A 12923-nucleotide genomic window follows, 5' to 3' on the forward strand; every position below is an offset into this window, starting at 1 on the left:
CAGGTCGGTTCCTAGGTGGAGATGTTCAGTTTCCGCCAGCTTAAATATCCACTCTTAGACAGAACCTTCCTTAGACAAAGGTCCCTTATGAGCAGTTATTTTATAAATTTATTTTTTGTTGAAATTCATTTTAATCCTATTAAAACAAATTAAAAAGATTAACCTATTCCTAATCTCATTAAAAATAACATAAGTCAATTTTAAACCATTTAAAAAAATGGACCTATGTTTGCATGCAATCTAGGTTATAGATTTTAATCAATTTCATTAATACTATAACTCTTTATAAATTAATTAATTATTTAAATCTATAAAAACTTCAAGCATTCACATACATCATTCCACTATTTATTAGGACAATTTTAATATATAGTATGATGCATGGACATGCTTAGGTTAATCATACATCACTAACATAACTCTATATTATAATGCATGAGCATGCTAATTTAATCATGCATCTATAAAATATAACCCTTTATATTTAATCATGATACATGTACATGTTTATCCTAAGGTGAGTATTTTTTAATCTTTATGACATATGATATGTAATATGAATTCAAAAAACAATTTAAAACATCCATCCAATGCATAACTAAATTAAGCAGCAAAAACTGAACCGATTTATAACACCCTAATGCAAAATTAATTGACTAAATTAATATAACTATTATATTAATTTAATTAATTAATATAAAATAAAATTACAAAAGAGGAAATTAGGTTAAAAGAACAACATCTGAGACATCTGCCCGTACCGCATTGAGTCCATCCATCTTCGGAGCGTTGCAACACTATCGACAACGTTGCAACATTGCGACTGTAGCCCAACGCCTCTGCTTTATAGCATTGCGACGCTGTGTGGCAGATTGTTTCAATATTCCTCATTTGAGCTCTAAACTTGCCCCCGAAAACTTCCATTTCTTCCCGATCTCTTCAGCAATCACTGTTTTATCGATCAACACGGATTTACAGATTTGAAGCATGAATTAAAACACCCAAAAAAATATGATGGGCCCTTACAATTTAATCAAATTAAAAAGTAATCTAGTGCCAAGATAAAAAAACATCTAATTTTGCAAACCAACCATCCAAACATTCGATAATGCAGAATATAAAAACCCACCTCTAAACGATTTTATTTCGAAAAATATAAAGAATGTGGATGCAAGGAATTGACTCTGACATCAATTGAAAGGATCGAATCCCACAGGAAAAATGTTCTCGTGTGAGATCGCCTTGCATCCCACGATTTGATTTTTACAATAAACAAAATTGTTATACTAGATGGAATAGAATAAACACATAAACTAGCATGCTATTGGGGAAATGATTAGAACGGTTCATACTTTTGTAGATTCCCCAAGTGCCACGAACAATCCTCTCCAATGTTCCAACAAACGGATCTCCAAACGGTCTTGATCACGAACAACGTCCTTGAACAATCTCGAACATTACCACAAGAGTTACCTCGTTTTTCTCTGGGGTTCCAATAGAGGGATAGGTGGTATCCAACTATTGGAAGAGAGAAAGGAGAATAAGGTTTTGGAGTGTAATGAGGATTTATGACTTAGAGAAAATTCTACACAATAACATCAAGGAGTTGTGTATTGGCAGAGTTTCTCTACAATGAAAATTGTGTATTTAGTACATCCTCAAATGGTCATAAGGAGGTCTTTATATAGAAAAGGGTGAAGCATCTTTTCTAATATATTTTCATTTTATATAATTAATTAAATAGAATTTATTTAATTAATTAGCTCATTTAATTAAATCACTTATTCAATTAATTAGTCCAATTAAATAACACTTATTTAATTTTGATTTGCACAATAATTAAATAATTACTTATATATTAAACCTAATTTAATGTATACATTTAATTATCATATACATCTCATGTATATGTGCAAAACCTCTCTATTAATAATTATTTGTGAATCTAATTTACTTGAATTAATTAATTTAAATCTTATTCAAATATTATTTTCCAATTATATATTAATCACATTAGTATATAGTTTCCTCAAATTAAGTTGAACAATTCAAATTATCCCTCTTAAGTATCCTCTAGTGAGCTTAGAGGGGACCTGGTGGACCTGTAGATCAGAAGCTCTAATGATATGAGATTAATTGGTTAAACTCATTAACTAAGTTAATTAATATTTATTAATTGTGAGTACACTCCACTAAAGACCCACAACTGCACTCTTCTCACTACATATATACTTCTATGTCCATGGATATAGACCAGGACCAGCAAGTTGTCCTTCAGGAGTGTTTGCAACTTCAACTAGGTCAAATTACCATTTTATCCTTAGGTTATCTCTGACTCTTTAAGTATCAGTGCTCCTCTAATGAACAACCTATTTATGGTCCAACCAATAAATAGAAACCCTCTCAGGCCAATGAGAGGATAAGGCTCTTTATTCAAATTCCGGAGATACCACTTAAAGGAACGTTCATCTACTTATCCTGAAGGAGGGATAGAGGGAATTCTGTCTTGTTTTATTATGTTCCCAACTCCCCACTCAGTCTTGTCCCCAAAATGGTAGGCATATTGAGTCGGCGATCTAGCTGCCCTCACCCATGAAATTCAAAGGACAATCCCTTGTGAACAAGAGTTCATAATATACTCAGGATTGAGACAAAGTCGCCTAGGTCATCCTATTGAAATAAGAACCAAACTAGTCAACGGTGTTACATCTAGTAGTTACTATTTCACGGTCTAGTCCTCTGCAAATTTTTCATAGGACACCTCCACTCGAGTGTCACCTACACGAACGCGCTGGATCATTACGTTTGTATCAAATACAAAGTGAGTCATATTCATAGTATTACCATGATAAGGTACTCAACCTTGTGCCTATACTATAAACCTTTTATGTTATATCTTGAACATTGATTCTTATAGTCTCCACATTACAATTCAAGACTCATAGGACACCTTGGATGTTAGTTTATTGGATTTAAGGTTATTAAGACAAATTAGACAACAATGCAAGCAATAACTTGGTTTAACATCTATAACTCTTTATTGATGACGGCCAATTAATAACATTTACTATCTACAAGTTTTAGAGCATAAAACCTAACAATCGTGGTGAAATGTAAGTCTCTACTATTAACGACATTATTTAATGAAACTATTCATTTCATGGTCCGGTCTCATGCAAATCCTTTTGTATAGAATACCCTTGCTCACATGTCTTTAATGAATGATCATAATCAAATCCTTTGTAGAACTTTACAATAATTGTAACATCTACAAAGCGGGTGTATTCATAGTGTCACCAGAATAAGGTACCTAGTCTTATCCATTTACTACAGACCATTTAGGTTATCACTTAAACACGATTCACCTGTATGTCTCTACATACATGTTTAAGTTACAGAAAATAACCTTGGATGCTAGTTTATTGGTTTTGTGGGTTAATGCTACTTAATGTCGAATAAAATAGCTCATATTTTATAAAATAAATAAATTATTTTTACATTACAATTACAAACTACAAGACCCACGAGATCTAGGGCATCAACCCCAACATATATTATATCTAAAAATGAGGATTCTGAACCAAAATCTATTGAAAAATGTTGACATAGAAAAGATTGACTTCAATGGAGAAAAGCAATCGGGGTAGAATTAAACTCACTTTCAAAACGTTAGATTTTTTTACCAATATTCCGAACACAAGAAGGTGTCAAACCTGTGAGATACGAATGAGTATTTGTGAGGAAAAGAAATGAAAATAATGAGATCACAAGATATAAAGAAAGACTAGTTGCAGAAGGCTTTTCATAAAAACTTGGTATTGATTATAAAGAGACATATTCTCCGGTGGTGGATGCAATTATACTAAGATATTTAATTGGTCTGACTGTGTATGAAAGTTTGGATATGCATCTTATGAATGTAGTCATAATATATTCATATAGATCTCTTGATATTGATATTTATATGAGAATCCCAAAAGGATTTAAGGTACTTGAAACATATAAATCAAATTCTCAGGAATCGTATTCAATAAAGTTACAGAGATCGGTATAAAGAAATCACAATCAGGATTGTTATTATAACTATATATGTTGCCGACTTAAATATAATAAAGACTCCTGAAGAGTTTTCAAAGACAATAAAATATCTTAAGAAAGAATTGAGATGAAAGATATCGAAAAAATAAAATTTTGCCTTGACTTGCAAATTGATCATTTAACAGATGGGATATTTGTTCATTAGTCAACTTATACAGGAAAAGTTTTGAAAAGATTTTATATGGATAAAACACATCCATCGAACATTCCAATGGAAGTTCGTTCACTAGATGTGAAGAAAGACATATTTCGACCTGGAGATAATAATGAATAACTATTTGATCTTGAAGTACCATATCTTAGTGTAATTGGTATACATATGTATCTTTCTAATAATACAAGATCAGATATTGTGTTTTTAATAAATTTATTAGCTAGATACAGTTCCTCTCCAACAAAAAGACATTGAAATGGAGTTAAGCATATATTTTGTTATCTTCGAGAAACGATCGATATGAGTTTGTTTTATGTAGATTCTGGATATTTATCTGATCCATACAAAACTAGATCTTAAATAGGTTATTTGTTCACATGTGAAAGAACTACTATATCATGATTATTGGTGAAACAAACCATAACAACCACCTCCTCAAATCATGCTGGAATTCTTGCAATTCACGTGGCTAGTCGAGAAAGTATATGATTAAAATCAATTACTCAGTATATTCATAGAACATGTGGTTTGTCTTCTAGTAAAAATTTTCCAACGATATCATACAAAGACAATACAACATGCATATCCCAAATCAAGTGAAGATATATTAAAAGAGTTAGAACAAAACATATTTTACCAAAGTTTTTCTACACTCATGATCTTGACGAAAATGACATCACTGTACAACAAATTTATTCGAAAGATAGCCTGTCGGACTTATTTACAAAGGCAATACCTACCACAAACTTTGAAAAACTAGTGCACAACAGTAGAATGCAACGACTCAGAGATCTCTCAAGTGATGTTTCTATGAGGGGGAGTACATTCATGTATGGTAATGAGAAATGATCTTTCTTGGCTAAATCTTGGATCATGTGTCAATTTGATAACATATTTTAGTAGATAAGACATTACCTAGTATCTCAAAAGTCGCTAACAATGAAACTACGTGTGTCGTGTATGTTTATAAAAATGACAAATATAACAAGGTTTAAAGAGTAATTATGCAATTCAATATTTACTCTTTTAGTTTGGGGGAGGTTTCTGTTGAAGAAGGGAACACAAGCATCCAGTTTAAAAGGAAGCTATTCTTTAAAACGAAAGAAAACAACTCACATAAAAAGGAAAAAACTAATTCTAGGAGCCAAACATTTTCCAAAAAATTACATAGCAACCTATTTTTGAATAGTTGAAACATGAAGGTCAAAAGTAAATGGGATTAAAGATCAATCGCTCCCCCATTTCTTTGCAACTCTCTCTTTGGCAGAGACTTCTTTGTTTGAAATATCTTCAACCTCAGCATAATTACTAGCAGAGGTGTTCCTCAAAATTTTTGAAGTAACAAAAGTCAATCCATTTCTTGTTCCTCGCAAAGCATACAGCAGTGGGTTGAAAACAACAGCAAGCAACAGTTCGCCTTTTGCAACTATGAGATACTTTTATTGAAAATTTGCAGCAGTGAAATGAGAGATTAGATGGTTAGATTGCATTCCAAAACAATATATGCAGAATCTATGATGGGTGAAGGAAAATACTTACCATGACAATTATACCTAAAACAGCAAGACTAGTCTGTTGTGCTTCTGGCCAGAATTGGTCATCAGACCAACCAAACCATCTGCCCGATCCAAACCAACCTCCTCGTCCACCACTGCCACCGCCACCCATCTCCTCTCTTTTCTTTATTTCATTATTCCATTTCTCAAATTCATTTTTCTTTCCCCCAAGTGCACTTTCTAATGCCTTCCTTGCCTGTTCCTGCTATCAACAAAGTCAAGGTAAATTTAAGCCAGATTTTCTTTTGTTCCAATTCCATAACACACTTTGTTGTGTTGGGCACAATAATAAAGAAGAATGCACGGCAAGTTTGTATATGGAGCAAATTAGGTGCATATTGGATCACACAAAATTAAACAACATAAAGTCAATTCTCTATTTTTTCTTCTTTTGGGAGGAAAGCCAAGGGATGGATGTGCATATCTAACAATAATGACACTGCCCTGGGGAAAAGGGAAATAAGTAACAGGGTAAGTACAACTACCAAGGATAAATGTTAGTCATTTTCTGATTCCCATGGATGAAAAAAGATGGGATAGAAGAATGCTTCCAAAAAATAATTGAAACAGACAGAAAAAAGTTGAAGTCCTCTCTCAAACAGGAGTAGAACAATTCACACTTCAATTTTTCAGCAGCCAGTCTATTAGATTGGTGGACTCTTTTAAGTTTTTTTTCCCTCGTAGGATGAAATTTAATTAACGAAAGCAGTCAGATACAGTTGGAAAGCCAGCATCAACAGAGCACATGCAATCGCCGAAGCAAGTATAACTCAACTGATGTGCTAGCAACTAAGAGGTCTGTGCTTCAAATTCTCCAACCCTATTGTATTAAAAATAGAAGTATATGCAACTTTGACAATAAAGCTTCCAGGCTTCTTCATACAAAAGCTCAAATTTATAGTCTTCTAAGTTAAAGAACTCAAGTACAGGATGATTAGTATGCAATAAAATTTTCTAATAAATGTACAAATAGCTAGCAATACCAAGCAAAGCTATCCAATTCTCATCCACTTTATGTCTGTTATGGAATAAGGTAACTAGGGTATTAAGCTTCAACTCCATATTATCCCTATCTCCCATCCTAGCTCTGAAGTAATTACCCAACCCCTCAGTTTCCCTTCCATATGTTTCTCAAATTTCCCCCAAAAAGTAAGCCACAGAAGGCAAATCCACGGCATAAAGTTTCGCCACCCATTTATATTTCCTCGAAAAAGTAAAGAAAATCCAGCCGGAAATATCAATCTCAGAAAATTAACTAGGTTATTGACAACGAACACAACATAAAAAGAGAACAAGCTACAAATTCTAATCAGTTGAAGGTTGAAAGAAACAAAGAAAAGAAAAACGCAGCACCTCTCTTCGATTATCGGGGAAAAGGCAAGAGAATCTGCCGTTGCACTTGAGGTTGGACTGTAAAAGCGCCCAATTGTGTGTTGCATTACGAGGGCGAAGTAATAGGAGGGCGGAGCAAGTTAGGTCACCGGAAATCGAGGTCGATAAGGCCAGAATCGGAGTTGGGGGTCTTAGATTGAGAACCTGAAGCATTGTTTTAGCATCTCCCGGCCAATAACCCACGGCCTCTGCGCTTTCAAATGTGATGGGCAGAGTCAGAGAAGAAACACGAGCGCTAGCCTTTGGCCTCGGGGTTTCGGGGAATGCATTGCGTCGTAAGGGATAACTTTATGGTATTAAACTAATGAAATATAAGAAAGGTAATAATATCTCCTTCCTCCTTAGGTTTTGGATTAGCTTTTATTAATTTCCTAGATTTTAAAATGTTATATATTTAATTTTAAAATTTTGCGTTTGGTTTCAATTTAGTCTCTAAATTTCAAAATATTACAATTTTTTCTGAGTTTTGTTTCAATTTGGTCTTTGGGTTTTAAGATTTTATATTTTTAACATCATTTTTTCTACTAAATACACATTTTCAATCATTGACGTCAATTTCTATTAATTAATTAAAATAGTTGTGAAGTAAAATTTTAAATTTAAATTTAAAAGTGATAAAAATAATGAAACTTAATTCATTATAATTATTTTAATAATTTTTAATTTATTTACATAAATTAATTTTAAAGGTGGAAAATGTATATTTAGTAAAAATCAAGGTTAAAAGTGTAAATCCTGAAATATAGAGACCAAATTGAAGTGAAACTCAAATGTAAAGGGTAAAATTGTAGTATTTTGAAATTAGGGATTAAGTTGAAACCAAACTTAAAACTTAGGGACTAAATGTATAACACTTTAAAATTTAGGGACTAAATAGAAACTAGATCCAAAAAACCAAAGATGTATTTTTCCTATAGAAAAGTGAGCTTGTCACACGATAGTTGGCATAAAGTCTCTTCAAAATCATCCTCAAATCATTAACTAAAAAACACATTCAATATTCTCTTCTCAATTTGATCTTTAATTTTTTAGGCTCCAAATTTGATATATATAATATATATTATAAAATAGATTTTCAATGCTTAATGACATTCTCCCACTAACCCCATATGTGTTTATACATGTTGTCCATATGCCATACAATTACTGACTTTTAGTATCCATGTACTTCCACCTCATATTTGTCACATTGGCTATAAATAGTGGCAATTGGTGAATTTAAGAAAAATATATATTGCTGAATTTTGAAGAGACTTTTTGGAGAGAAATTTAAAAAGAAAAATTTCATAATTTTCATTTTTCTCTAATTTCTCATCTTTTGTTCTTTAATTTTTTATTTATATATTATGTTATATTTAATTTAATATTATATTTTCTCGATATTCGTATTTTCGTCGTGCCCATTTTTCTTCTCAATTTTACAACACTTTATTAGCAGAAGCTCCCGTTATTTCCTATGATAAAGGTAGGTCCTAAAGGTATATCATTTTCTCCTATTCGTTATGATTAATAAATTAATTGTTGTTTTGCATGTTTTATATATATATATATATATTAAATTTTTAATATAAATAAAATGTTTCGTGATAGTGTTACCATGAAAAATCTTACAAAATTAGAATTCATAACCTTTAACATTAATGATAATAATTATTTGTCATGAGTGTTTGATGCTGAAATGTACCTGGATGCCATAAAAATATGATCATTAGGAAAATATTATTCTTCCTAAAGCTCATTGTGAATGGATACACTTGAGGCTCCAAGATTTGAGATCAATATGTTAGATAAAATATTTTTCTACATTTCGTGTCTCGGATATGCTCATGCAATAGCAATATCATAGATGAAAAATCATGAATCTCGACCAACTAGAACAACACCATTTCCTGAAATGAATGTTGTAAATTTTAATAATTGTGATCATGGTTGAGGTCATGACCGCGATAGAGGAAGAAATAAGTATTCTTCGTGATGATTGTTATAATCATCCAAATTTCAAGAGAACCACATGAAATGATGATTGTAAAGGAAAAACTCCACAAGATAATAATTCAAGAAAAATGAAAAATGTGGAAGCAAGATTTGTGTAGCAGGAAAATGATATATGTGGCCCATCCAATATGATAAATGTTGATGTGCCAGACCTTTTCGAATCTCCTGAAACAAAAATTGCCACAATTGATGACATAACAAGTGTTTCTTTCAATTTTGAGAATTACAAAATTAATGCTTTTTCTAGAATCTATTTTTCATGTTATCTTTAGTTAAGATTATTGAACTTTTAATATTCAAAGTTTTGTTTCTCTTATTGTCATCATTTTGTTTAATGAAGAAACGTGGATAATTTTCATATTTTGAGTGACTAAGCAATGAGCAATGAAGATGGCAGACTGTGAAACTATACACACAATACTTACAACCGAAAATATTTTTACAAATTGTTAATGTTGGAAGCAAAAATTAACACAATATTAGTTTTTGAAAACCTAATTGAATGATTTGGAAAAAATATATATATTATTTTACCTAGAGGAACAAAATTTACAATTGATAATAAATTGTTCCCTACTCAATGAAAAAGAAATCTACCGAGTTTTAAAGATATACGTTGCAATGGTTATCATATTTGAGACTAATAGAAAGAATGAGAGAATATCTGTATATGATATCTACTGTCTCATATGAAAAGCGTATACTAGAAAAGTTATTTACTTTATCTTCTGGATTATATCATACTCATATACGAGTAATTTGAAACATATGCAACAATGTACCTGAAGTTCATGAATCCAGATATATTTGCTATTTGACATGACAAATTGGATCATCCAGGATCTATATGATGAGAATAATTATTGAGAATTCATATGGACATCTATTGAAGAGCCAGAAGGTTCTTCAATCTAATGAATTATCATGCGATGCTTGCTCTCAAGGTATATTAATAATTAGACCATCACTAGCTAAAGTAGAAACTGAATCACCTGCATTTTTTGAACGAATTCATGGTGATATATATGGACCTATTAACCCACCAAGTGGATCATTTAGATATTTTATGGTATTAATAGACGCATCCAGTAAATGGTCACACGTGTGCTTATTATCAAGTCGAAACCTTGCATTTGCAAGATTATTGGCCAAAAGTAGGGAATGCAAGTAAGAAGCACTGTCAAGCAATGACTCTGAGAAGTGGAAAACCATTTGCCAAAAAATTTGGAAGAAGTAACCCAACAGTTAGACCAACAATTGAGGAAAACAACAATTCTATTAATTAGTAACCAATCAACCAACCAATGAAGAATTCTGAAACACTAGACTCAATGCAAGAAAAACAAGTTAGAAAACATAGAATCTCATCTGCAAATGCTACAATTTCAAAAGCGTCATCAGAAATGCGTTCATCTACTTATCCATAGAGATTGAAGAAAAAGAGTGATGGAGGTAAGTTTCGACGCTTCTTGGATGTACTAAAGCAACTGCACATAAACATTCCATTAGTCGAAGTGTTGAAGCAGATGTCCGCGTATGTGAAGTTTCTAAAAGATATACTTTCCAAGAAGAGAAGAATAGAAGAGTTTGAAATGATAGAACTGACGCAAGAATGCAGTACCATGCTTCTGGAGAACATCCTAGCATAAAAAGAGAGATCTCGGGAGCTTCACCATCCCATGTTCTATTGGAGACATCGGCATAGGGCAAGCTCTATGTTACCTAAGGGTGAGTATTAACCTGATGCCTCTATCTATCTTTAAGAAGTTAGGGATTGGTGAAGCAAGGCCAACATCAGTAACACTATAGTTGGTAGATTGTTCCTTAGTGTTAGGATGTATGTCCTAAATCCTCATAGTCATATGTTATTGAAATAATAATTGATTATTTTATATATACAATAATCCATTAAAGAAAGATCTAAGGTTATTTTATGTAACTTAAACATGTATGTGATTGACATACAAGTAGATCATGTTTAAGTAATAACCTAATAATCTGTAGTATATGAATAAGATTGGGTGTCTTATTTTGATGACACTACGAATATGACCCACTTTGTAATTGTTACAATAGTTGTAAAATGTTACAAACGATTTGATCCTAATCGTTCATGTGAAGACATGTGAATGAAAGTATCATATACAAAGAGTTTGTATAAGATCAAACCGTAAAATGATTAGTCTCTCTTTATAACACCGTTGATTGAAGAGATTAACATTTCATAGGATGACTATAGGTTACTCGACCTTAATCCTAAATGAGTTGTGAACTTCTGTCTATGAGGGCAATTCTTTGATCTGTATAGGTGAGAGTGACCAAATTCGTCGACTCAATATGCCTACTATTTTGGGGATTTATCTGAGTAGGGAGCTGGGAACACAACTGCACAAGATATAACTCACTCCATCTCATCTTTAAGGTAAGTAAATGAATTGTTCCCTTAATAGCTGATTTCGAGTCTTAAACAATGAGGCTTTACTCTCTCACTGGTTCGAGAGAGATTAGTTTATAGTTGGACTATGAACTCTTTGTTCATTAAAGGGATTGATGGTACTTAAGGAGTTAGATGTAACCACAGGGATAAAACGGTAATTTAATCCAGCTATATTACATGGAATTCATAAAGGTCGACTTACTTTTGATTGGCTATATCCATGGATACAGAAATATGTTTATAGTGCAAAAAGTGCAACTGTGGGTCTTTAGTGGAGTGACTTGCAGTTAATGAATGTTGATTAATTTAATTAAAGAGTTTTATTAATTAATCTCATATCATTGGAGCTTTTAATCTGTAGGTCCATTAGATCCCTTTGCTAGGTCACTATGGGTAAAACTAAGAATCAATTAGTTTTGGGTTAATTTGAATTGTTCAAATTAAATAAAGGGAATTAATTGTATAAGATACAATTAATATAATGTATATAAATACATTATAATATAAAGTTAATTTTGGATTAGATTCAAAATTATAATTTATTATGAGAGAGATAAATATTTGAATAAGATTCAAATATTATTTATATGAATAAGATTCATATAAAACTATAGGTTAAAATTAATATGAATAACATTCAAATTAAATCTATAAGTTAATGAGAGAATAATGTATTTGAATAAGATTCAAATATTAAATAAACTATAGGTTAAGTTTGATATGAATGAGATTCATATTAAAACTATAGGTTAAGTTTGATATGAATGAGATTCATATTAAAACTATAATATATGAGAGGAAATACATTAGAATATGATTCAGATGTGACATTAATTAAATATATGATATTTAGTTAATTGATTTAATTAATTAGATTAAGTTATATATATTAGACTAAATTAAATTAAATTAAATAGGATTTAATTTAATATTAAATTAAAAGTTAATGTTAACTCCCCAGCAGTTAGCAAGGGGAGTTAACGTGCGGTCGAGGGATCTCTCCTCACATGAGTGATACACAAGGTGGTGCTAATACAGAAGAAGAGAGTTCTTCCAGAGAAATGGTTTTTCACTCAACTTCCTCTCTAGAAAATAGAAATTTCTTTATCTCTCAAATTGAGTTTTCTTACCAAAATCAAAGAGCCTACACATCCTTTATTCTTAATCTTGAGAATAGTAAGGAAGGCCCAATGATGATGTCCTGTTGTACGTTGAGTTCGAGGGAGAAGTCTGTGTAGAGGAGTTTGTGGTTGTTTGTGAGTTACAGAGAAGAATTCTTTGAAGACGGTCT

At 31.7% G+C, this 12923-nt stretch overlaps 1 protein-coding gene across 1 annotated transcript; it reads right to left on the reverse strand.

Annotated features, from left to right (window-relative positions):
* Positions 1-5239: 5239 nt before the first annotated feature.
* On the reverse strand, positions 5240-7486 carry LOC120072833. The gene is made up of 3 exons (XM_039025349.1): positions 7162-7486; positions 5792-6010; positions 5240-5688 (listed from the first exon to the last, which is right to left on the reverse strand). Exons 1-3 carry the CDS (start codon positions 7351-7353, stop codon positions 5479-5481), a joined length of 621 nt encoding a protein of 206 aa, XP_038881277.1. The 5' UTR covers positions 7354-7486; the 3' UTR covers positions 5240-5478.
* Between the last annotated feature and the right edge of the window lie 5437 nt (positions 7487-12923).

This window comes from Benincasa hispida, chromosome 3 (genome assembly GCF_009727055.1).
Source record: "Benincasa hispida cultivar B227 chromosome 3, ASM972705v1, whole genome shotgun sequence".
Lineage (NCBI taxonomy): Eukaryota > Viridiplantae > Streptophyta > Magnoliopsida > Cucurbitales > Cucurbitaceae > Benincasa > Benincasa hispida.

What these genes read in the sequence shown, in the direction of transcription:
- LOC120072833 (XM_039025349.1), bottom strand. Translation starts at nt 7,353, where the DNA reads ATGCTTCAGGTTCTCAATCTAAGACCCCCAACTCCGATTCTGGCCTTA. An exon ending in TCCCCGATAATCGAAGAGAG is followed by an intron (nt 6,011 to 7,161) that starts GTGCTGCGTTTT and finishes TGTTGATAGCAG; the next exon opens with GAACAGGCAAGGAAGGCATT. An exon ending in TTTTAGGTATAATTGTCATG is followed by an intron (nt 5,689 to 5,791) that starts GTAAGTATTTTC and finishes TTTCAATAAAAG; the next exon opens with TATCTCATAGTTGCAAAAGG.